Consider the following 27070-nt stretch of genomic DNA (forward strand, 5'->3'; position numbering starts at 1 on the left):
TAGCAACCTATAGAGGTTAGGAACCATGGGGTGTAAAGTCACCATCACCTGGTTGACCAGACGCAAATCTGCACCAGCCGATAGTCCTTGGTGCCTGGTTTGGGGATGGGCAGGAGAGGTGTATTCCAAGGAGACTGGCAAGAAACTATGATTCCAAATGCTTTCAATCATCTGAGATGGACTTGGATTCCCTCAAGGGCCTCCCTCGGAACTGGGTGCTGTCTGTCTTGTCTAGCTGGCTGTGCCTCTGGCTTCACTTTGATAACCACCGGGGCCTGGTTCACAGCTAGTCCCAAAGGGTTGTCTTCTGCCCAGACCTGTGGCCATTGCTTGGCCAGGGAAGGTTTTATCCCCTGGCCAGGTTCAGTTAAGAAAAGCCTCCATTCTTCTTCCCGTGGGACTGCGAGAGCCATTATGACCACTGTTTGAGGCAATTTTAACTGTAAGGAACCCTGGTTTGTAAAAGTGATGGTGGCTCTTAGTTTGCTTAACAGGTCCCCTCCCAACAGAGGCAGTGGGCAGTCTGGCATGTACAAGAACTGATGCATAATTTCATGGCCCCCTACAGAGCAGGTTTGTGGTAAGCAGAAGGCCTGTTTCTCTGAAACTCCAGTTGCTCCAATTATATCTATTGTCTTGCTGGACAAAGGGGCTCTTGGCTGAGTTACCACCAAATGCTCAGCCCCAGAATCGACAAGGAACTCAATGTCTCTGGCCCCTACTGTCATCCTGACCATGGGCTCCTTGGGGGCAGAAGAGCCCAGTCCCCATCAGTCCAGCAACCCTTCTGCCAGGTTGAACACAGGTGCGTCTTCCTTTCCTGAGGCCTCTTGACCGGACATTCCTGCTTTTTCTTTAACTGAGGGCACTTAACCTTCCAGTGTCCTATCTCCTTGCAATAGGCACACTGGTTTTTCTGCAAGGGCAGCTGGCCAGACTGAGTCTTTTTACTCGGGCCCCCCTTTCCCTGCCCTCTGAGAGGGGGCCTCCCCATGGCTGTGGCTCAGCATTTCGTCAGGCTTGTCGCTCATTCTCTCTGCGGGCCTCTCTGCAGCTCACCACTTCCTGGTTTACAAAAACCTGGGGTGTTATCTCCAACAACTGAGAAGTACTCATAGCTGCAAACCTAGCCTGCTTCTGAAGCTTTCTTTTGGTGCTCTCAGCACTTTGGCTAACTAGGACCATGTTAACCATTTGCTGATTTTCAGGGCTCTCTGGTCAAATGGGGTGTACATTTGGAAAGCCTTGCACAGTCTCTCAAAGAAATGGCCAGGGCTCTCATCCTTTTCTTGCATAACTTCTGACACCTTGTTAAGCTTGGTACCTTCTGGGCTTCCTTGTTTAGTCCTTCCATGAGAGCTTCCCTATATTGGATTAGCCTTTCCATGCCCTCTCACTCATTGGGGTCCCAATGGGGATCCATCCTGAGCAATTCACTCTAAGGTACTCCTGGGGCTTCTGAAATTTGTCTGGGATGTGTTCCTCCAGCCACTTAATTGCTGCCTGAAGCACTCTCCACCTCTCATCTGTATTAAAGAGGTACCTGTCCTTTTAGGGCAGCTTGAGCCTTTTGTTTGACTTAGGACAACATGAATCCAAACTTGGGTTGTTTTCATTTCCCCAGGCACAGTAGCAGCAATTTCTTGAGTACCTAACTGGAGATAGAATTTGACAGTGTCAGCATTTTTTGAGTACCTGCAGAGTGGGTAGAGTGCAGTAGAAAAAGAAGAACATGGTCCTTGAACCCCAGGAACGTGCCTTCTAAGAGAAGACAGCCTGAAGTGACAAGCTGTCAGAAGTCAGTGTTTCAAACTATGGAAGAACAATCTGAGTAGAGTGCTATGGTACTGAAGAAGACTTCTTAGTGGAGAAGTTAGTTTTGAAACAAATTTAGAAAAATCTGGGGAAAGTTTGATCTTGTATTATAAGAAATCTAAGAGTTCTGGCCATGGTAATGGTAGACTGTAACAGACAACCCTCTCACCAATAAAAATGATAAAATTCTGGATTAAAAAAAAAATTTTTTTAAAGACCAAATGTTTAAGACACTGGAGAGTGACCAAAAGTATGAAGACCCTGCAGGAGACTTACCCATTTAAAGAAAGAAATGACTGAATAACAGTGATTTAAAGGTATGTACTTCCCAAGTACACATGAAACATTTTCCAAAGTAGAGCATATTCTAGACAATAAAATAATTTTTAACAAATTCAAAAAATTGAAATCATTCAAAATATATTATCTCATCACAACAGAATGAAAGTAGGAATCAATAACAAAGCCAATCCCCAAAGAATTGAAAAGCATACAAGACACTTCTACATAGAAGTAGCAGGGGAATTAGAAAGTGTTTTGAATTGAATACAAACACAACATATCAAAATATCCAAATACATAGGATATAGCTAAAGCATTGCTTACAGGCGAGTGTATAGCATAACATACTTATGTTAGAAAAAAAGACAAGTCTCAAATCAATAATCTAATTTTCCACCTTGAGAATCTAAAAAAGAAGAGCAAATTAAATCCAAACTAGCAGATATAAGAAAATAATATAGACTCAAAATCAATGAAATTCAGAAGAGATAAAAAGAAATAATCAATGAAACCGACAGTTGCTACTTGGAGATCAGGAAAATGTGTAAACCGATAGCCAGACTGGCCAAGAAAAAAAAAGACACAAATTAACCAATACTGAGAATGAGAGAAGTGGCAGCCAGGCGCACCTCCTAGCCAGCTTGAAGACCCCTCACTCCCGCAGCCGGCAGGAGCAGTCATTCTCGGACTCGGACTTTCAGAAACTCCAACTTTACCACTTGCTGGTGGAGCCCAACCACTGCTGCAGAGTCCTCATCGCCAACACGTCTGGCAGATCCAAGAGGAGATGGCCCAGGATGGGACGTGGTGAACAGCGACCCCCGAGAGTGCCGGGCGCGCGCCGCTCCACTGCCTGGTTTCTCATTTTAAAACAACCTGCTGGGGCCAGGTGCGGTGACTCACGCCTGTAATCCCAGCACTTTGGGAGGCCGAGGCGGGTGGATCACGAGGTCAAGAGATCGAGACCATCCTGGTCAACATGGTGAAACCCCGTCTCTACTAAAAATACAAAAAATTAGCTGGGCATGGTGGCGCGTGCCTGTAATCCCAGCTACTCAGGAGGCTGAGGCAGGAGAATTACCTGAACCCAGGAGGCGGAGGTTGCGGTGAGCTGAGATCGCGCCATTGTACTCCAGCTGGGACCACAGGCACATGCCACCATGCTCTACTAATTTTTTGTATTTTCAGTAGGAACGGGGTTTCACCATTTTGGCCAGACTGAACTCAAACTCCTGACCTCAAGTGATTCACCCACCTCAGCCTCCCAAAGTGCTGGAATTACAGGCATGAGCCACTACACCCAGCTCCCTTGGCTATTGTTGAAGTATTCTTTTTCTTTTGTGATCACATCTATGAAGTATATTGGAGAGAAAGAGGAAGTAGAATGAGAATTTTGACATGGCACGGTGGTTTATACCTGTAATCCCAGCACTTTGGGAGGCTGAGCTGGGCAGATCACCTGAGGTCAGGAGTTCGAGACCAGCCTGGCCTACATGGGAAACCTAATCTCTACTAAAAATATGAAAATTAGCTGGACGTTGTGGCAGGTGCCTGTAATCCTATCTACACAGGAAGCTGAGGTGGGGAGAATTGCTTGAACCTGTGAGGCAGAGGTTGCAGTGAGCCGAGATCGTGCCACTACACTCCAGCCTGGGTGACAGAGCCAGACTTTGTCTCAAAAAAAAAAAGAATGGTATTTTCTCCATTGACTTCGATGCTGCTGTGGTCTTCATCCCCAGATCAATGCAATGCTCCTGAATGGCTTCCATTTGCCAGGCCTATCAACCTAACTGATAAGTCTGAGTTTCCCGTTGGGACGTATTTGAAATATGAATGCCGCCCTGGTTATAATGGAAGACCATTTTCTATCATCTGCCTAAAAAACTCAGTCTGGAAAAGTCCTAAGGACAGGTGCAGACGTAAGTAACTCTGGAGTGGGAACCCCTCTGTTAGTCACACATCTGTAAGATCTGATTCAGTTTGTTCAAATTTTGTAACTGAGTTACATATGACAATTAGTTTACCAAGGTGCAATACATATGAGAATAATTCTTGTAGATCACACCTTGTTAAATGGCTTTGAGTTCCTGGTGCCTTCATTACAGGTTTATTTCATGAGAAACAGTCATTGCAGGACATGATTGAGGGAAAATCCCATCCACTAGGCATCTCCCATTTTCATGACTAAAATAAAGTAAAGAATGACTGGGACAAGAAAGATAAGTGGATTAAATAGCCAAAAGATGAGACAATCTTGGGCTTTGAGATCTTTGGATTATGGCAATTGAAGTGAATTACAGATAATAAGTTTATTTTTCTGGGAGGCATAATATGGGGATGAAACAGATCTGAACAGGAAGTTTTTTTGAAAGGGAGCTGATCCTGAAGCAGTCTGGTGAGTTTCCTCAATGTGGCAAAATCTATGGAACTATCAGAACTGCATGTATTCTTCAGTAAGCTATAGGCAGGTTGAGACCTTATATACTAAAACAAATATTCCAGTTCACTCTACTTGGCTCCAAAATTCTGTTTCTTCCTGTAGGTAGATCATGTCGTAATCCTTCAGAACCTGTGAATGGCATGGTGCATGTGATCAAAGACATTAAATTTGGATCCCAAATTAATTATTCTTGTAATAAAGGGTGAGTTGGCAGCAACATCTCTTGGTTCAAGAGTTCTAGCATAGCCATACTGCCTTCTAGTCACATCTCAGAAAGGACAACTAAGCTATTAACATCTTCTCTTCAAAGGCTTGAACACAGGTGTTTAGCTCCTAACTGAAATGAACAAAGGTATGACAAGATCGGGGGAAAATCATCCGTATCCTTCCTGGAAACCAAGGCAGTGCATATATGAAAAGTGTGACATTCGTTGGGTGGGAAGGAAGAAAATGGGGGAAGATTACAGTCAAAGCACACAAACAGCCCTAACCCAGGGCTGGATGAAAGAGCAGGCCATTGAGCAGCTGTGTGAGAGAAATCTTAATGGTCATAGCACAAGTAGTTTGCTAGGACTGCTGTAACCGAGTACTCCAAAACCGGCAGCTTAATACAAATGAAGTTTTTGAAGTTCTGTTCTGGAGGCTGGAAGTCCAAAATCAAGGTGTTGGCAGAGCCATGCTCGCTCCAAAACCTGTAGAAGTGGATCCCTCTTTGCTTTTTCAGCTTCAGGAGCCCCAGGCCTTCCTTGGCGTGTGGTAGCAGAACTCCAATTTCTGTCTCTGTCCTCACATGGCCGTCTCCCCTCTGGGACTGTGTCTGCACATGCTGTTCTCCTGTCTGTGCATGTCTGTGTCTGAAGTTCTCTCTTTCAATAAGGACACCAGTCATGTTGGATAAGGGACCACACTAACGACCTCATCTGAACTTGATTGCCTCTGCAAAGAGCATATTTCCAAATAAGGTCACACTAACAGGAACTAGGGATTAAAACGTCTATATATTTCAGGGGTGAGGGGGACACAATTCTCATTCATTGCTGGTAAGAATGCAAAATGGTACCATAACTTTGAAAGACGGTTTGGCATTTTTTTTTTTAAATAAAACTAAACATACTCTACCTTATTATCTAGCAGTTATCCTCCTTGGTATTTATCCAAAGAATTGAAATCTCATGTTCACACACACACACAAATCTGCACACAGATGTTTATAACAGCTTTATCCATAATTCCCAAAACTTGGAAGCAATCAAGGTGTCCTTTAGCAAGAGAATGGTTAAACTGGGTACATCCATACAATAGAATATTATTCAATACCAAAAAGAAATGAGCTACTGAGGCCGGGCATGGTGGCTTATGCCTGTAATCCTAGCACTTTGGGAGGCTGAGGTGGGTGGATCACCTGAGGTCAAGAGTTCAAGACCAGCCTGGCCATCATGGTGAAACCCCATCTTTAAAAAAAAAAAAAAAGAAAAGAAAGAAATGAGCTACCAAGTCATGAAAAGACATAGAGGAACCTTAAATAATGAACCTTCTTTCACTATTACTAAGTGAAAGACGGCAATCTGAAAATGCTACATAACATGATTCCAACTATATGCCATTCTGGAAAAGGCAAAACTATGGAAAGAGTAAAAAGATCAGTGGTTGTCAGGAGTTAGGGAAGAAGAGGGGATGAATAGGCAGAGTACAGAGGATTTTCACGGTAGTGAAACTACTCTGTATGATGCCATAACTGTAGGTACATGTCATAATAAATGTATCTAAAGTCTTATGATGTACAATACCAAGAGTGAACCCTAATATAACCTATGGACTTAGGGTGACTACGATGTGTCAGTGTAGGTTCATCAGTTGCAAAACATGTACCACCCTGGTGAAGGATGTATATAATAGGGGAGGCTATCCATGTAGGCACAGGTAGTATATAGGAAATCTCTGTATCTTCTGTTCATTATTGCTGTGAACCAAAAACTGTGCTAAAACACAAAGTCTATTTTCTTTTTAAACTGCATAAATGTAAAGACACAGGAATATGTGCATAAACAGACATGCACTCAAGTAAGTACAGGTAAAACCAGAAACCTGAACAAAATTGGTGGATCACATCTGTCTCAATATCTTGATTTTGATGTTGTACTATTGTTTTGCAAAATGTTAGTATAGGGGAAAATTGAGTAAAGTGTACCTGGGATCTCTGTACTCTTCCGTACAACTGCATGCAAACCTGATTATCTCAAAAGGAAAAGGGTTGTTTTTTTTAAGTTCCTACTAAATTTCCAAGGGGATGGGTTTCCTACCAAAGAATTGTATATTGTGAAATTAAATAATTCAAACTTACAGCTGAGGGAACTTTCAATGATTCTGAGCCGTGAGAGGACTGTGGCTATGCAGCCTGAGTCATGCAGCAGGCAGCTGTAACTTCTGCCTTTTTTTCCTGTAAATGGTTAAAACCAAATGGTGCCAGAGATAAGACCCCCTCAGATCACTACCCCTTTTCAGAGAGTAATAAAGTAATCTTCCTTGGAATGTAGCACTCTATAACCAATCAAAGTGCTGTAATTATGCATGGTCTCATATGGAAAATGTAATCCTGCTAAAAATTTCTGTCTCTGCCCATGTAAGTGAGACCTTACGTTCTCCACTTTGGAGTACTGACCTCATTCATTTGAAATTGGTGTCTTCCAGGTGGCTACCCTTAGCTTTATGCTCAAATAAACTCTATCCTTAAATATATTTTCTGAATCTCATGATTTAAGGTTGAAAATGTGCTAACCTAAATAATTCACAGGACTTGTTTTTTATTTTATTTTTTCCTAACCCATCCACCTGGTTCAAGGCACATAAATTAAGACAGAAAATGGAAATGAGACTCATATCCCAGGCTTCACTGTCCCACTCTGAGCCCTGGGGAGAAGACTCCCAAAAGTCTAGACATAGTTATCCATATGCCATATGTAGTTTCTGGTGATGAAATGATCATGGCTTCTCCTGAACTATGGCTTAACTTTATGAACCCACAACTCTCTCTAAAGGAGAGAGAAAAAGATAGGGTAGGATGTAAAGGCTTCAGTCTGTTCAAATGGTTATGAAAGTCCCTGGCTCCCTTTAAAATAAGTATCATGGGTTTTATCTCTCTGCTTTACTTCCTCATAAACATTCTGAATGAGAAAAGTTCAAACCATTATTTGTTCAATTTTGTAATCTACTTTGGGAGACAAGTTCAATAAATTAAAATATTCTTTTATCTGTTCCCCTCGATCAGTGAACATAAAGTTATCTTTTGACTCATATGTAATATGTTCAGTACTGTAACACTGAACAATAGTATGGAGGAAAAGATGCCAACTTCAGTTTGAACCTGCTTCATCATTCCTATCCCAACCCCCATGATTAGAAAATCAAAAAGATCACTTTGGGAAATAACCTTAGTGAGGTCAAAAGCCAGAGGAGGCTCCAGGATCCCTTGTTCCTAAGACAAACAGGCAGAAGGGGGTACACATATAGGATTGCAGCCCTTCTTCACTTCATTTGTTCACATCCTTCATGCTTGTGTGTATGTTGGCAGTGCAACTGAGAATGCTTTCATTTTGGTGTTATACTAGAAGGCATTAGAAAGCAAAATGAGGCCAGTGTGGTGGCTCATGCCTATAATCACAGCACTTTGGGAGGGGGAGACAGGCAGATCACCTGAGGTCAGGAGTTCAAGACCAGCCTGGTCAACATGGTGAAACCCTGTCTTTATCAAAATTAACGGGGTGTGGTGGCGTGTGCCTGTAATCCCAGCTACTTGGGAGGCTGAGGCAGGAGAATCGCTTGAACCTGGGAGGTGGAAGTTGCAATAAGCTGAGATCATGCCATTGCACTCCAGCCTGGGCGACAAGAGTGAAACTCCATCTCAAAAATAATAACAAAAATGTCAAAATGATATTGAAGTCATTAATAACTACAACGTAATCACTACTATAATGTTGACAGTGTGTCAAGTGTCTTCAAAAACACTCACTGTTCTGTCACTATTCATTTGATCTCCATTTGGCACTGTTTTGTTGCTTGAATAAAGCTTTATGCTGCCAGGTTTTCCCACATATTCATAAAGCAAAGTTCTCAGCTCTACCTATAACCTTGACTGTTATTTGACATTGCTTCCTTCCTTCATGTGTAGTACTACCAAGTTTGATCCAGCCCTCACTATGGCCAGTTAGACCCAACCACCTATCACAACAGAGAGTCTCAGGTGAAGTAAAGCAAATGTCATGAATTCTTCCAAATGTATGGCACACTTTGAACAGTTTGAGACATACTAGTTGAGAATCACTGACTTTAACATTTCAAGTATAAAATAAGTGTTCAATTCTTTTTGGTCAACTTAGATTTCCTTTGGTTCTAGTTATGAATCATTTTCTTCTCTCTCTTTCTTTCCTTCTCTTCTTTGTCTCTCTTTTTCTTTCTTCTTTCTTCCTTTCTTCCTTTCTCTCTTTCTCTCTTTCTCTTTCTTTCTCCTTTCTTTCTTTCCTTTTCTTTCTCTTTCTTTCTTTCTTTTTCTTTTCTTTCTTTCTTTCTGCCTGTCTCTCTTTCTTTTTTTTTTGACACAAGGTCTTGCTTTGTTGCCCAGGCTGGAGTGCAGTGGCATGATCAATGCTCACTGTAGCCTCAGCCTCCCAGGCTCAAGTGATATTCCTGCCTTGGCCTCCTGAGTAGCTAGGACTACAGGAATGTGCCATCATACCTGGCTTTTTAAATATATTTTTTTGTAGAGACAGGGTCTCACTATGTTGCCCAGGCTGGCCTTGAACTCCTGAGCTCAAGCAATCCTCCTGCCTCAGCCTCCCAAAGTGCTGGGATTATAGGCATGAGGCACTGTGAAATGCCTACTTTGATGAATCTTACTGATAAACACCCATCTATGCATCCATACATTAATACTTGCAAAGCATAGAAAGACATACAACAGGACTATATGCACACATACATCAGTATATATATGACAGCTTCCCTGAACTCAAGAAGCTTGTGTGATCTTTTTTTAAAAAATGAAACTTATAGGAAAAACTGTAATTCATCTTTGATTTATATAAAAATGTGTCATAATAAAGAAAAGACAGCTCATCCAACTGAGAAGGCATGGAAAAGAAAATCAAAAAGTCCCGAGAAGAATGTGAAATTTGGGAAGGTAAGTCCTTTGACAAGTGGAAAATGTTCCTCTGAATTCTATAAGAGTGCAATCTCTGGAAGTAGTGATTTAAGGGGAAAGTTGACCTGACCTCTTTAGAACCTAACATTCCTCATTCTTTGCCTCTAGATACCGACTCATTGGTTCCTCATCTGCCACATGCGTTGCCTCAGGCAATACTGTCATTTGGGATAATAAAACACCTGTTTGTGACAGTGAGTTGAAATATCCCTTCCTATTTCTTTTATCGATACATCCTAATTTTTCTCTGGAATAATAAAAATCTTAACAGAATTCCTTCTGTGCAATTTGTCCTTCATATAGCTGAAGATAGCTGTAATGTTCTCGAATATTCCTCTGGGGTTCCTGGCAACTCTTTCCTTAAGTTCTTCCTTATCCTGGGATGTGTCTTTTCTAATTCTGAGAGCTTAAGTACATAAAAGCCTTCAAACTTGATTTTACTTCAATAAATTTGAAATTATGTTGGTTCTACCACCTCCAGTACAATAATCATCCTGTTTGGCAAATCAGTAAAGATTTTTAAAATTGATACTTTTCAAGGTTAGTGAAGCTGTGGAAGAACCTGGACTTCCATGTACCACGAGATCAACACATCCTCTTGAAAGGCACCATACACTACACACCTCAGAAGTGGGCATATATTTTGATCTACTTCTTAGAATTGATACTTAGGATATAAACACAAACTTCTTAAAGCAATTTGGTGTAAACTTTTCATTGCAGCATTATTTATATTAGTTAAAATGTTAGCATAACCTAAATATTTTAAACTATGGTTTGGAAATGATCTACTAGAAAGAAAGATGTGTTCAATATGACCGCTATAAAGAATTCCCTAAGAAACATAAAATAGCTTTGCAGAATTAAAAAAAAAAGTATATCCATACACTGGCATCTTATTCAGCCATAAAAATGCATAAAGAAGCACTTAATGGCTAGAAAGAAATGTGCTTTATGCAGAAAAAGAATCAGATGAACGGCATGTATGGCAAGTTCTCATTTTATTAAAAAATAATACACCTATGTAGTGGAGGGCCAGGCTGAGGCTGAGAGAAATACAGTGTATAGCATCTTACTGTTCTCTTTGGATAACTTGGAGACTTCTTTTCTTTTCTTCTTCTTATTTAAAAATGTTGTTACTTTTACTAGAAAGTTTATGAGCTTCAGAATCTAAGTTTCTAAATGACATTGGTCACACATTTATTGCTGTTTATCCAGTTTAAGAAACAGTTTTGATATTTTGTAAAACAAATCGAGAAACTTTCCATCTTATTTATAATCTGTAATAAGATAACATGGAATTGGAATAGGAATTTTCTTAGAAATATGAACAAAATATTATTAGTTAAATAGAGAAAACAAACAAAATAATACACCTATACTTATACCTATATTTTTATCTCTGTTTCTAGTTCTGTAAATTCTCTATATCCAAATGCTGGTAAATGGCTTTAAGTCTTCTTGGAGAAGGCTAGGGGAAGATTTACAATACATGCTTTTGACTGTGTAGCATGGTGCTTCCTCAAAAGGATCCAGTCTCCCGTCCATTCATGCTGCTCTGAGTCTATAAACTATTCAAGTCTAGGAACTGTTGATGGTTTTTTTTTTATCTTACTCCTCTAGCTTTTTCAATTTTGATGATAGGGTGTCAATTTTAGATCTTTCCTGGTTTCTCATGTGGGCATTTATTGCTATAAATTTCCCTCTAGACATTACTTTAAATGTGTCCCAGAGATTCTGGTACATTGTGTCTTTGTTCTTGTTGGTTTCGAAGAATATCTTTATTTCTGCCTTCATTTCATTGTTTATCCAGTCAACATTCAGGAGCCAGTTGTTCAGTTTCCATGAAGCTGTGCAGTTCTCAGTTAGTTTCTTAATCCTGAGTTCTAATTTGATTGCACTGTGGTCTGAGAGACTGTTTGTTATGATTTCCATTCTCTTGCATTTGCTGAGTAGTGATTTACTTCCAATTATGTGGTCAATTTTAGAGTAGGTGTGATGTGGTGCTGAGAAGAATGTATATTCTGTGGATTTGGGGTGGAAAGTTCTGTAGATGTCTATTAGGTTTGCTTGGTCCAGATCTGAGTTCAAGTCCTGGATAATCTTGTTAATTTTCTGTCTTGTTGATCTGTCTAATATTGACAATGGAGTGTTAAAGTCTCCCACTATTATTGTGCAGGAGTCTAAGTCTCTTTGTAGGTCATTAAGAACTTGCTTTATGTATCTGGGTGCTCCTGTATTGGGTGCGTATATATTTAGGATCGTTAGTTCTTGTTGCATTGATCCTTTTACCATTATGTAATGCCCTTCTTTCTCTTTTGATCTCTGTTGGTTTAAAGTCCATTTTATCAGAGATTAGGATTACAACTCCTGTCTGTTTTTGCTCTCTATTTGCTTGATAAATCTTCCTCCATCCCTTTATTTTGAGCCTATGTGTGTCCTTGCATGTGAAATAGGTTTTCTGAATACAGCACACAGATTGAGTCTTGACTCCGTATGCAATTTGCTAGTCTGTGTCTTTTGATTGGGGCATTTAGCCCATTTACATTTAAGGTTAATATTGTTATATGTGAATTTCATCCTGCCATTTTGATGTTAGCTGTTTGTTTTGCCTGTTAGTTGATGCAGTTTCTTCATTGTGTCGATGGTCTTTACCATTTTGTATGTTTTTGGAGTGGCTGGTACTGGATTTTCCTTTCCATGTTTAGTACTTCTTTCAGAAGCTCTTGTAAGGCAGGCCTGGGGGTGACAAAATCTCTCAGCAATTGCTTGTTTGTAAAGGATTTTATTTCTCCTTCACTTATGAAGCTTAGTTTGGCTGGATATGAAATTCTAGGTTGAAAGTTCTTTTCTTTAAGGATGTTGAATATTGGCCCCACTCTCTTCTGGCTTGTAGGGTTTCTGCCAAGAGATCTACTGTGAGTCTGATGGGCTTCCCTTTGTGGGTAACCCAACCTTTCTCTCTGGCTGCCCTTAGCATTTTTTCCTTCATTTCAACCCTGGTAAATCAGAAGATTATGTGCCTTGGGGTTGCTCTTCTCAAGGAATATCTTTGTGGTGGTCTCTGTATTTCCTGGACTTGAATGTTGGCCTGCCTTGCCAGGTTGGGGAAGTTCATCTGGATAATATCCTGAAGAGCATTTTCAAGCTTGGATTCATTCTCCCCGTCACATTCAGGTACACCTATGAAATGTAGATTAGGTCTTTTCACATAATCCCATATTTCTTGGAGGCTTTGTTTATTTCTTTTCACTCTTTTTTCTCTAATCTTGCCTTCTGTTTTTATCTCATTGAGTTGATCTTCAATCTCTGATATCCTTTCTTCTGCTTTGTCAATTTGGCTATGGAAACTTGTGTATGCTTCACGAAGTTCTTGTGCTGTGTTTTTCAGCTCCATCAAGTCATTTATATTCTTCTCTAAGCTGATTCTTCTGGTCAGCATTTCATCTAACACTTTTTCAAGGTTCTTAGTTTCCTTGCATTGGGTTAGAACATGTTCTTTTAGCTCAGAGAAGTTTGTTATCACCCACCTTCTGAAGCCTGCTTCCGTCAAATCATCAGACTCAATCTCCATCCAGCTTTGTTCACTTGCTGGTGAGGAGTCATGATCCCTTGGAGGAGGAGAGGCATTCTGGTTTTTGGCGTTTTCATCCTTTTTGCACTGGTTTCTTCCCAACTTCATGGATTTATCTACACGTGGTCTTTGTAGTTGGTGACTTACAGATGAGGTCTCTGAGTGGACATCCCTTTTGTTGATGTCATAGCTATTTCTTTCTGTTTTTTAGTTTTCCTTCTAACAGTAAGGCCCCTCTGCTGCAGGACTGCTGGAGGTCAACTCCAGATCCTGCTTGCCTGGGAATCACCCACAGGGGCTGCAGAACAGTAAGGATTGCTGCCACTTTCTTCTTCTGTTATCTTTGTCCCAGAAGGGTACCTGCCAGATGTCAGCCAGAGCTCTCCTTTATGAGATGCCTCTGGATCTATGGAGGTCAGAGAGCCACTTGAGGAGATAGTCTGTCCCTTATCAGAGCTCAAGTGCTGTGCTGGGAGCTCCGTTGTTCCATTCAGCACTGCTGGGCAGGTATGTTTAAGTCTGCTGCAGTGGAACTCATAACCGCCTCTTTTCCCAGGTGCTCTGTCCTGGGAAGGTGAGGCTTTATTTATAAGTTCCTGATGTGCTGCTGCCTTTTTTCAGAGATGCCCTGACCAGCAAGGAGGTAGCCTAATCACAGTCTGCCAACAGAGGCGTTGCTGAGCTGCCACAGGCTCTGCCCAGCTGCTGTGTAAATGTCCTTGTGGTTTTGTTTACAGAGGTACAGTTAGAACTGCCTCAGTAATGGCGGACTGCCTTGGTAATTGGGGACTGCCTCAGTAGTGGTAGACTGCCTCAGTAACTGCGGATGCCCTTCCCTCAACAGAGCCGGACTGTCCCACGTCCAGCTGTGCTTGCTGCGAAACTCGGAATCCAGAGCATTTCAGATTGCTGGTTTTTGTGGAAGTGGGACTCGCTGAGCCAGATCACTTTGCTTCCTGCTTTCAATCCCCTCTTTTTCAATTGAATGGGCAGCTCTGTCTCCCAGGTGTTCCAAGCACCAGTTGAAAAGGCCATTCAAATTTGTGTGAGTTTTGTGTGGAAACCTGCAGTGCTGGCTTAAACAGCTGTGCTGGAACTTCGTGTTGGTTTTCAGCCCGGGAATCTCCTGGTCTGTGGGTGGAAAAAATTGTGGGAGAAGCACAGTATCTGAACCAGCGCTGGAGTGGATGGAAAAGCCCCCGATGGCCTCCATTGGGTAGGGAGGGAGGTCCTCCGGAGATTGCACTTCCTGGGTGAGGTAGTGCCCTACCTTGCCTTGGCTCACCCTTCTTGGGCTACACTCACTTTGCAAACAGTCCCACTGAGATGCACCTGGTATCTCATTTGGAAATGCGGTGATAACTCACTCTCTGCATTGCTGTCATTGGGAACTGCACTCCAGAGCTGTTCCTATTCGGCCATCTTGGATCTGCTGCCTAGCTTTTTGAATCTGTAATTTAATGATGTCTTGCATTAGTCGTAGAAAATTCTCAGTTACTACTTCTTCAAATGTTGTTTGTGCTCTGTTATGTCTCTCCTCTCATTGCAGGACTTCACTTAAACATGCTAGGCTTTATTCTTCTATGTCTTTGGTCTGTATATTTAACATGTATTTAGGGGTTTTTGTGGACTAATATATGATCACTTTTACACAAATATCTTGTTATGATATCAGCCTTAGATTTGATTAAATGAGTTGTCAACTTTTATATCTTTTGTATTTTGTGAAACATTGAAATACTATTTGGAAGTATATGTTACTTGAAAGTTTGATAGAACGTATCTTTGACTTTTTTCCATTCTTACATGTTTCTTGGGCAATTCTAGCTTTCTACATCTTTTTGAATGAATGTTGGCAATTTATATTTCCATTTATATCATTTAGATTTTCAAAATATTAATCCCCAGTAGTTTACAGTTTTATAAATATTACCATATTCATAAAAAAAGTTTAAATTATTTTTCATGCTGTGTATATTTGTGTTTTCTCTCTTCCCTTATAATTTGTCTTTTAACAAAGGTTTTTATATTTTACTTTTCTATAAGAGCTAACCTTAGTTAATAACAAAAATGGAAATTAAGAAAGCAAATGGAAAAGAGTAGGAGAAAACTGGATAAACTCTATAATACTATGATCAAAGGGCTATTTAAAATGAAAAGAATATAGATTGAGTTAATAAATGCATGCAAATATTATAGGAAATAATGTAAGTAAGAAAGGCAGGACACGTGACATTATGCCCACTGAAGTTACAATTTTGTAAAAATGTACCTACATGTTAGCAAAATTTAAAAGTAAATAATAAATGTAAAAATAGTTACAGTTTAGTGACTCATGAGATTTTTGTTATTCATTATTTAAATTCACTGTTATTTAACCTGCTCTTTCTTTTCCCAGTAATTCCCTGTGGGCTACCTCCCACCATCGCCAATGGTGATTTCATTAGCACCAACAGAGAGTATTTTCACTATGGATCAGTGGTGACCTACCACTGCAATCCTGGAAGCGGAGGGAGAAATGTGTTTGAGCTCGTGGGTGAGCCCTCCATATACTGCACCACCAAAGATGATCAAGAGGGCATCTGGAGTGGCCCGGCCCCTCAGTGCATTATACCTAACAAATGCACACCTCCAAATGTTGAAAATGGAATAATGGTATCTGACAACAGAAGCTTATTTTCCTTAAATGAAGTTGCGGAGTTCAGGTGTCAGCCTAGCTTTGTCATGAAAGGATCCCCCCGTGTGCAATGCCATGCCCTGAACAAATGGAAACCAGAGTTACCAAGCTGCTCCAGGGGTGAGTCTGACTGAGGCCTAGAAGGGCTCTGCAAATGACATGAGTTGCTGCTGGATCAGGAGATTAGTATTTGTTCAGGGGGAGGGATGTGTCATGAGCAGGGTCGGGGAGCAAATTTTCTAGGTAGTGAACATGAAATTCAGAAGGGGTGTGTGTGTGTGTGTGTGTGTGTGTGTGTGTACATGCACATGTGCTGAAATCAAGAAGCAAAGCTAAACCAGGGCAAGGAATGTGATGTTTCTTTGGGGTTCTTATAAATAGATCTATCAATTACCTTTGAATACAATAATTGCTTATAGGAAATGAGTGAGTTTTCTGGTCAGATACCATAATACAGGCTACGTGTGAATTTTAATTCTTAAAACAAAGTTATTAGGTAGTTACCAGTTTTTCTATGTTTGTCTGTTTTGTTTGCTTGAGAGAGGTCCTTGATCTGTCACTGAAGTTGAACTACAGACGTGAGATCATGGCTTACGGCAACTGCCACCTCCCTGGCTCAAGTAATTCTCCAGCCTGAGTCTCCCAAGCAGATGGGACTACAGGTGCATGCCACCAAGCCTGGTTAAATTTTTTGTATTTTTTGTAGAGATGGAGTCTCACCATGTTGAGCAGGCTTGTCTCAAACACCTGTGCTCAAGTGATCCACCCACCTCAGCCTCCCAAAGTGCTGGGATTATAGGCATGAGCCACCATGCCCAGCTTCTATGTTTGGCAGAGAAGTTGTACTTTAGAGAGATCAGATACCTTTCTAAGATACTAGCTTCCCGACTGAAGACTGGAACGCAAGTCCATCTGACTCCAGAGTCTTGGCTTTGCTGGTCAGCATCCAGTCAGGAAATCAAAACTTACTCTGGATACAGTCAAGGAGTGAGGGATTTCATGCAGGTGGTATTAATCTGTTCTCACATTGCTATAAAGAACTACCTGAGACTAGGTAATTTATAAACAAAAGAGGTTTAATTGACTCACAGTTCTGCAGGCTGTACAGGAGGCATGGCTGGGGACTCCTCAGGAAACTTACAATCATGGTAGAAGGCAAAAGGGAAGCAGGCATATCTTCATATGGCTGGCAGGAGATAGAGAGAGCAAATGGGGAGGTTCTGTACACTTTTACACAAGCAGATCTCAGTAGAACTCTATCACAAGACAGCACTAGGGTGATGATGCTAAACAATCAGAAACCACCTCCATGATCCAGTCACCTCCCACCAGGCTCCTGCTCCAACACTGAGAATTACAATTTGACATGAGATTTAGGAGGGTACACAGAGCCAAACCATGTCACAGCTAATAGGTCAGAAAGATGTTAGAAGGACAGGAAAAGCCATAGCAACAAGGTAGAGTTACCAGAGATCAGGGAGCTACTGTGGCTTCCAGTCTAAAGCACAGGAGCCTGTACTGATGCTGAAATGGTCAGCTCCTGCCACTGAGCAGGTGTCTTCCTGAAAGCTGCTAATGCTGCAGGAGCCACCACTGCTGCCAGAATGTAGCTGATATTGCTGGAGCAAAAGTCGTTGGCATTGCTAGAATTGAAGCTGTGGCTGCTCACTGAAGCCATCTATACCGTCACTGCCTGAGCCACCTCTAGAAGTAGAACAGATTCTGCCATCATCCTGCCTTTTTATTTGGCATATATGCCTCCAATTGACAGAACCTAACAAGAGCCCAGCTATCAAGGAAGACAAAGGATTGTAGTTTTAAGGCCTGCATTACTAGCAGTCAAAAGACAGTGCAGAAGTGTGAGGCCAGGGGCCAACATAAATTTAACAAACACACCACCTCAATATTACATCACCAGGCATTGAGTAGTCAAGGGAAACACTGGGTGATGAGCCCTGAAAACTGGCATTACAGCATCAGAGTATTTACGAACTCCTTAAAGAAGTCATTTTTCTAGTCCAATCCCCTATTTGATGCTTGAGAAAGCTGAAGTCCAGAAAAGGGAACTGATCTGCTCAAAGCCAAACTGAAATTATTTTTTCCATTTTATGACAGTTTTATATAATTTAATTGAGACCCAAATGTGTTCTGATTTCCTGAGTTCAGATGAACTAGATTAAGAGACAACTAGATATGTCATTATATGTTGTGTGAAGTATACACTCTCATTATGGTGACAGTAGGTCTTTTAGATTTTGTTCAACAGTTGCCCACCTTCTCACTGCAGTGAAATGAATGACTAGGCAGCACCTTGCTACATAGCATGAGGAGAGGAGACCCATCGTTCTCTACCACCCTATGTTAGGTGGCCGCTAACAGAGACATGAAAGGAGATGAGAATAGGTGTATGGACCTTGTTTGTTGCACCAATGTGATAGGGGATGGAGGGACCTATTAGATGAGACGTGTGCATGGGCACTGCTCTGTTGCCTAAAATGCAATACTAAATTGTTGGCGTCCTTCTAGAAAAGAAGTGTGAAGATATAAAAATCCATTATTCCTCCCAATTTTGTACTGGGTGAACAGTAATTGGAAGCATTCTAGACAGTTCCATTCTAGAAGGAACTGTCCATCATGAAATCTTAGGTGCATACTTCATATGAAAATCAATGAATTGGGGATACCTCCGTTTTAGTCACAGTTCTGCAAGTGTCAGTTCTATGACTGATGGCAAGACATCTTCCTCGCTCTGTGTATTTAGTTTATAAGGCTTTTATTGTGCCTTTTTATTACACATAGATTTATAATTATTATTCCCTTGGCCAGTTTACCAGTGAACAGAAAAAGTTATTTTCCCACAATTAGCAGTACTTTGTTTCTCTCTCCCCCAGTATGTCAGCCGCCTCCAGATATCCTGCATGGTGAGCGTACCCAAAGGGACAAGGCCAACTTTTGGCCTGGCCAGGAAGTGTTCTACAGCTGTGAGCCTGGCTATGACCTCAGAGGGGCTGCTTCTCTGTACTGCACACCCCAGGGAGACTGGAGCCCTGCAGTCCCCAGATGTGAAGGTGCCTAGACTCTTACCTGGCTTGATATTTTTAGCTTGTGTCTTTATTCTCCACAAGCCAGTTATTTCTGTTTGTTTTTCTTTTTCTCCAGTGAGATCCTGTGATGACTTCCTGGGCCAACTTCCTAATGGCCGTGTGCTATTTCCACCTAATCTCCAGCTTGGAGCAAAAGTGGACTTTGTTTGTGATGAAGGGTGAGTATGAGCTTGCCTGATCTTCTGGACATTGAAATTGGGCTAGGAATTAGTCCAAAAAGGGGAGATTGGTGTAGCTTTAAAAAAAAGACACAGACGCACACACATACACACACACACACACACACACACAAAGACATGAACTTTTGAAAGTATATATAGGAAGAAAGAAACACATAGAACTAACAACATGAGATATGAAGAGGAAAATGGGCCATAAATTAACTGGAAAGTTCAAGGACAAGTATAACTACTTGTTATACTTGTAGTATAACAAGCACATTAAGTTAAAAAATCCTATTTTCCAAGCCAAAAGGGATATGAGTAATTTAGAGAGTTTCAGAAAAAAATTGCAAGTAATAAAACGCTTATTCTAAATAGCTAGAATCATTTAAGAATCATTCCAGTAAATTGTTTAAACCATCAATGGTGAAATTTGTAATAGGACTAAAGATGCATTTTTTAAAAATTCAGTCATGTATCATCTGGCTAGTCATGGGGTCCTGATGGCTGCTGTTAATATTTCCGGCAAGGTCATTAACTCATTTATGTCCATCTAGCGGTCTTCACAAGGTGCACATCTCTACATGGTAGCTGACCAGCATGGGCAACAAAGCACCTGATCCCAAAATGTTCCACAGGATCTTGGCAGCCTCCAAATGCCAGCGGCCAGTAAGATTTAGGAGGGCATCAGGACATTGAGAATTTTCGATGACTGCATACAAAAGTCATGTCATCTCTTCTTTCTTTTTACCACTAGAATATTCGTGCTTACTCTTCAGGAGCCCAAACTGCCATTGTAAGCCTTCTTCACGCCACCACAGATGTGGAGATGAAAGGACAATTTCTATTCTCTCACCAGCTATTTCCCACTTTTCCAGTCCAAACTGGAAGCTGTTTTACTTGCTGTTTCAGAGTTAGGAAGGCATTGCATTAGAAGACTGGGTTTCTAATAATGATAATGAGCGATTTATCAGGTTATCATGGAGTAATTACTGAAACTCCAAGCCTGGGTCCAGGGTCAAGGGGATGGCGGCTATGTTGTGACCACCTTCTTCAATTTAAGCAGGACTCTCATGTGACCAAGCTACTGCATTTTGCCATTCTATATTGCTCCCTTCTGGATGCTGTGATTTCTCCAGAATAATGTAGTCTCTACAATTCTGCCACCTGCTGGCCTCAGGTCCTCAAAATCTTGAGATTTGGGGCAGAGCCTTAGATTGTGAACTAAGTGACTGGTCTCTTGGCTGAAACAGCTCACTATTCACTACTATTTTCTTCTTTAGATTTCAATTAAAAGGCAGCTCTGCTAGTTATTGTGTCTTGGCTGGAATGGAAAGCCTCTGGAATAGCAGTGTTCCAGTGTGTGAACGTAAGTAACAGGAATAATATTTCAGGCCAATCTCTTCCCTTTATCTCTTCAGTATTTGACCCATGGCCTCCCCTAATGTGGTTCTTCAATTTTCTAGTCTGAATTATTGATTTGAAAATTGCTTATTTTAATAATGTTTTGTTGTGAATCAATGTGTACATCACCTGTCTTGGAGCCATCTGATATGTCTCTGCTGTTTTGTATTCTGTGTTCTACCGCAATAACTCCTATGGTAGTGTGCTTCTAGATCAGGAGAGATTGGATAATGTGAAGCTTTAACAATTTGCTTTCTTTCTCTCCTTCATTTTTTCTCTTCTTTCTTTCCTTTAGTTCTTTCTTCCCTTCTTCTCTCCCTTTCCCCTCCCTCCCTACCTCTCTTTCCTTCTTTTTCATTTTGTTCTCCCATCAAGGTGCAGTCAGTCTTCAATTTTTGTATCCATTTGCTAATACACAAATATTAAACATGCCTTTATTTAATCAATTATTTATTGATCACATACTTTGTGCCTCATTTTCATCTAGCCACTGGCCTTACAGCAATAAACAAGATGAGTGAAATTCCTGTCCCCATGTTGTTTTTACTCAGGTGGGGAGAAGGAAAATAATAAATGAGTTTTTACTCAGGTGGGGAGAAGAAAAAAAATAAATGAGTTAAATGCTACAGAGATAATAGATCAAAGTAATGAGGAATGAGGGAAAAGTGGGGAGTAACATTAGACAGGGTGAGCAGTTTGAGACTCCTTAAATTCTCAAAACATGCACCTAAATAACTTATGCTGAGAGATTCATAACTAATAATTCAGTTTTTTAAAAATAAGACTCATGTGTTCAGTAATCACATTTAGCAGTCTAAACGTGTAGATGGCTGATTTCTCCTAGTCTACCCATTTATAATTTCCCCAGTAGAAGACAGAACTTTGCTTCATTTCTTGATTCTAAAGATTGAAAAACGTGTTTCTTTAAAAAACCATGAAATTTTACTGAACTGTTTATGTTGTTAGAAATCTACTTTGACATCTTACAGTGCTTTTTAGAGTAAAATTGTATAACAACATAATTTATATAGTGATTCTTGGCTGTCTAAGAAATCCAATGCCCCTTGAAGCAACATGACAAATGCCTGTTCTACTGCCATGCATGAAAGCTCAGTTATTGACTGGACTACTCAAGCGTTCTCTTATTTTTCACAACCCTTGCTAGTTGAAGTAGCTTCTTCCAAATTCCAATTCTAATGAAAAGTGCCAATTAGAAATGAGAAAGAGACTGTTCTAAACAAATCAGCAGATGCTAGAAAGGAGTAACAACTGGAAACCTGACCCAGAAAGTAAAGAGAAAATAAGTCATCAACAGACTTAGACATTTTAAAGAGCAAAGCAATCTGAATTCATTTGGAGTTTTCTGTAATGGCCTAACTACATTTCAGTTCACTGTGACAGTGCTATTGTTATCACTGAGATTTATGATCAATATCAATAAGTAATCAGTGAAATTTTTTGCCTATTTAAGGTGATTAGCACACATATATTCATTAGCACACATATATATATTCTCATTCTTGAGAAATATTTCACAAGAACGTAGGCTCCTTCATCATCACTGTGTCCCCAGGATCCTGATGAGTGGCTGACACAGGATAAGTGCTCAGTTAATATATGTTGACTAAGTGAATGAGTTACCCTTCAAAGTACCCTTCAAAACATTCTTCAAATGTTTTGATACTTCATTAAAGTTGTAAAGTTTCTATTGTCCAGGAACTGCTACTATCTAGAAGATTCAGGATAGACAAATCTCTTTTGTACTTTACAATACACTTTCATTGACATCTCATTTAATCCAACTCTTCGAAGTCCTAATGTCTACTGTTATCTCCTTAGCATATTTTAAATAAAAACAATCATAGCACCTTATAATTGCAGAATGCCTCTGGTGAAACTCCTGAATGAAACTTAGAGCTTTTGCCTTTTTTCCAGAAATCTTTTGTCCAAGTCCTCCGGTTATCCCTAACGGGAGACACACAGGAAAACCTCTGGAAGTCTTTCCCTTTGGAAAAGCAGTAAATTACACGTGCGACCCCCACCCAGACAGCAGGAAGACCTTTGACCTTGTTGGGGAGAGCACCGTCCGATGCACAAGTGACCCTCAAGGGAATGGGGTTTGGAGCAGCCCTGCTCCTCGCTGTAGAAGTCTGGGTTAGTGTTCATTTCTCCATGTCCGAAATGGGTTCAGAATATCTAACCCAGGCCCTCCATATTTCCATAGTTACAGGGTGGTATTTATTTGTGCATTTGCCACAGTGGAATGCCAAACCAATGATAAATCATTCTAAGGTAGGTCAGCATATAAGATCCTGATGACCTTTGCAGCTAAAAGGGCTGGTGAAAAGGGAGGGAAGTGGTGAGTGGTGGGAAAGTTCTTCATTAGAATCATAGGAATTAAAAACAGAAGTCTGTGAATGTCCTTATTGAAATGGCTGGCTTAGAAATCTGACCTAGAAAAATCGGTGGCTCCTTCTGCCAGGAACTGTCTTAAGTTCCCCGTCCATGCTTCTCAGCCTCTCATTGGAGTTCTGATGGCTTGAAGTACAAGGAAACCAAACAGCAAAGGTGGAACCTGGGCAAGACATTCTTTCTGGCTTCCTAAAAATGTGAAAAATTAAAGAGGATCTTTCCCATGTCTGCCAAAGCTTCTTACTGAATTTTTTCAAATTTGGGATATGAGAAACCTCTTTTCAAAAGTGTTCATACAGGTGGATGTAAGAGTTATTCTTGTAGGTTATCCTTGATTATTGCTTGAAATGCTCACTTCATGAGAATGTTTCAAGGAATATTTGTAGAGAAAATCTTCATTCCCTAGGGAAAGTAAATAATAAATGACTGTAGATCAGGGGGGAAATTGAGTAGGAAGACAAATTCTGTTTGAATAACTCGGTGGGAAGAAATCCTCTGAAAACGTTGAAATATATTGGGGGTACATAATGCCAGGAATGACTTTTACACTTTGATAAGGGTTGCAAGGTCTCTACATAGATCTAAATCTCGATCTTGATAGATCTGGAGGGAAGGTCTTTTTGAAAGTGGGGCTTAGCAGTTGGCTAATCCTGAGGCGCTCTGATGAGTTTTCTCAAGATGGGAAAATCTGTGGAACCGTCAAAACTACGTATTTTCTTCAGGAAGGTACATGCAGGTTGATACCTTATGTACTGAAGAGAATTCAGATTACTTTACCTGGCTCCAAAATACTATTTCTTTCCCATAGGTAAATCATGTAAAACTCCTTCAGCTCCAATGAATGGTGTGGTGCATGTGATCACAAACATTCAGGTTGGATCCAGAATCAACTATTCTTGTATTACAGGGTGAGTTGGCAGCAACATCTCTTGGTTCAAGAGTTCTGGCACAGCCATACACCTTCTAGCCACATCTCAGGAAGGAAACCGGGCTATTGCCACCTGCTCTTAAAAGGCTTGAACACAGATGTTAATTCCTGATTGAAATGCACATATAAAGAGTATGGCATTCACTGGATGGGAAGGAAAATTAATTAGGAAAGAGTATAGTACTCAAAGCACACAAACAACCCCAGCCCAGAGTAGACATTGCTGGAAGAAAGAGAAGGCCATATAGCATCTGTGTGAGAGAACAAATCTTACTGGTAACAGCATGATTGCTTCCTAGGGCTGCCATCACCAAGTACAGGTCTTCCTCGTCTTATTGCACTTTGCAGATGTTATGCTTCTTACAATCGAAGGCTTGTGCCAACCCTGTGACAAGCATGTCTGTTGGCATCATTTTTCCAACAGCATGTGTTCACTTCATGTCTCTGTGTAGCGTTTTGATTATTCTCACAATATCCCAAACATTTTCATTATTATCATGTCTGTGACAGTGATCTGTGATCAGGGATCTTTGATGTGACTATTGTCATTGTTTGGGGTCACTACGAACTGCACCCATATAAGACAGAAACTTTAATAAATGTGCAAGCTTTGACTGCTCCATGAACTAGACACTCCCCTTCTCTCTCCCTCTCTTCAGGACTTCCTAATCCCTGAGACACAATAATACTAAAATTAGGGCAATTACTAGCCCCACAATGGCCTTTAAGTGTTCACATGACGGGAGGAGTCATACATCTCTTATTTCAAATCAAAAGCTAGAGATGATGAAGCTTAGTGAGGAAGATATGTTGAAAGCCAAGATAGACCAAAAGTCAGACCTCGTGTGCCAAAGAGCTAGTGAGTTGTAAAGGCAAAGCAAGAGTACTTGAAGGAAATTTAAAATGCTATTCCAGAGAAGGCATGAATGATAAGAAGGTGAAACAGCCTTATTGGTGACACAGAAGTTTTAGTGGTCTGGATACAAGATCAAACCAGACACATTTCCTTAAGCCAAATCCTAATCCTGAACAAGCCCCTAACTCTCTTCAATTCTGTAAAGACTGACAGAGGTCAGGAAGCTGCAGAAAAAAAGCTGGAAGCAGCCAGGCACAGTGTCTCATGCCTGTAATCCCAGCACTTTGGGAGGCTAAAGCAGGTGGATCACCTGAGTTCAGGAGTTCAATACCAGCCTGACCAATATGGTGAAATCTTGTTTCTACTAAAAATGCAAAAATTAGCAAGAGTGGTGCCAGGTGCCTGTAGTTCCAGCTCTTTGGGAATCTGAGATATGATAATAGTTTACACCCAGGAGGCAGAGGTTGCAGTGAGCCCAGGTTGTGCCACTGCACGCCAGGCTGGACCATAGAATGAGACCCCCATCTCAGGAAAAAAAAAAAAGGTAGAAGCTACCAGAGGTTGGCTCCTGGGGTTTAAAGAAGGAAGCCATCTCCATAACGTAAAGGGGCAAGGTAAAGCAACAAGTGCTGATGTGGAAACTGTAGCAAATTGTCCAGAAGATCTAACTGAGCTCATTGATGAAGGTGTTACACTAAATAGCAGATTTTCCATGTAGACAAAACAGCTATCTGTTGGACTTTCATAGCTAGAAAGGAGAAGCCAATGCCTGGCTTCAATGCTTCAAAGGATAGGCTGACATTTTAGGAGCTAATGCCACTGGTGACTTTGAGTTGAAGTCAATGCTCACTGACCATTCTAAAAATCCTAGAACCCTTACGAATTATGCTAAATGTACCTTGTCTGTACTCTATAAATGGAACAACAAAGCCTGATGACAGAGGTAGGTCTGCAGCGTTGCTTACTGAATATTTTAAGCCCAGTGTTGAGCTCTAGTGCTCAGAAAAACAGATTCCTTTCAAAATATTATTGCTCATTGACATTGCACCTCATCAGCCAAGACCTCTGATGGAGATGGACAAGGAGATGAATGTAGTTTTCCTGGCTGATGACAGCAGCAGCTATTCTGCAGTCCATGACTGAAGTAGTAATTTTGACTTTCAAGTTTCAGTATTTAAGAAATACATTTTGTAAGGCTATGGTTCCCCCAGACAGTAATCCCTCTGATGGATCTGAACAAAGTAAGTTGAAAACTGCAGGGAAGAATTCATCATTCTACATACCATTAAGAACATTCACGATTCATGGGAAGAGGTTAAAATATCAACATTAACAGGAGTTTGGTAGAGGTTGATTCCAATCCTCACGGATAACTGTGTGAGGTTCAAGGCTTCAGTGGAGAAAATAACTGCAGACGTGGTGGAAACAGCAAGAGAACTACAATTAGAAGAGGAGCCTGAAGATGTGACTGAATTGCTACAATCTCATGATCAAACCGAACAGATGAGGAGCTGCTTCTTATGAATGAGCAGAGAAAGTGGTGTTTTTGAGATGGAGCCTCTCCCTGGTGAAGATGACATAGGCATTGTCAAAATGACCACAAACGATTTAGAATATTACATAAACTCAGTTGATAAGGCAGCAGCAGTATCTGGGAGGATTGACTCCAATTGTGAAAGCAGTTCAGAGGGTAAAATGTTATCAAAGAGCATTGCACACTATAGGAAAATCTTTTGTGAAAGGAAGAGTCAATGTGGTAAATTTTATTGTTGTCTTAGCTTAAGAAATTGCCACAGCCACCCCAGCCTTCAGCAACCACCACCCTGATCAGTCAGCAGCCATCAACCTTGAGGCAAGACCCTCCACCAGCAAAAAGATGATGACTTATTCAAGGTCAGATAATCTTTAGCATTTTTAATCAATAAACCATTTTTTAAAGTATGACTTTTTTGGTTGGGTGCAGTGGCTCACGCCTGTAATCCCAGCACTTTGGGAGGCCAAGGAGGGTGGATCACGAGGTCAAGAGATCGAGACCATCCTGGCCAACATGGTGAAGCCCCATCTCTACTAAAAAAATACAAAAATTAGCTGGGCGTGGTGGCGCATGCCTGTAGTCCCAGCTACTTGGGAGGCTGAGGCAGGAGAATTGCTTGAACCCAGGAGGCAGAGATTGCAGTGAGCCGAGATTGCGCCACTGCACTCCAGCTTGGTGCCTGGTGACAC

General features: G+C 40.9%; 1 protein-coding gene across 1 annotated transcript in view; it reads left to right on the forward strand.

Annotated features, from left to right (window-relative positions):
* The first annotated feature begins 4587 nt into the window (after window positions 1-4587).
* LOC135268209 (complement receptor type 1-like) overlaps window positions 4588-27070 on the forward strand; it is a 148059-nt gene continuing 125576 nt past the window's right edge. Inside the window, exons 1-8 of the mRNA XM_064360205.1 lie at window positions 4588-4739; window positions 9840-9925; window positions 15704-16102; window positions 18874-19050; window positions 19142-19244; window positions 20531-20616; window positions 22587-22805; window positions 23872-23971. Coding sequence (XP_064216275.1) covers window positions 4678-4739; window positions 9840-9925; window positions 15704-16102; window positions 18874-19050; window positions 19142-19244; window positions 20531-20616; window positions 22587-22805; window positions 23872-23971 — 1232 coding nt within the window. The 5' untranslated portion in view covers window positions 4588-4677. The remainder of the gene's footprint in view (window positions 4740-9839; window positions 9926-15703; window positions 16103-18873; window positions 19051-19141; window positions 19245-20530; window positions 20617-22586; window positions 22806-23871; window positions 23972-27070) is intronic.

This window comes from Aotus nancymaae, unplaced genomic scaffold, assembly GCF_030222135.1.
Source record: "Aotus nancymaae isolate 86718 unplaced genomic scaffold, 86718_ANA_hifiasm-v0.15.2.pri h1tg000039l, whole genome shotgun sequence".
Lineage (NCBI taxonomy): Eukaryota > Metazoa > Chordata > Mammalia > Primates > Aotidae > Aotus > Aotus nancymaae.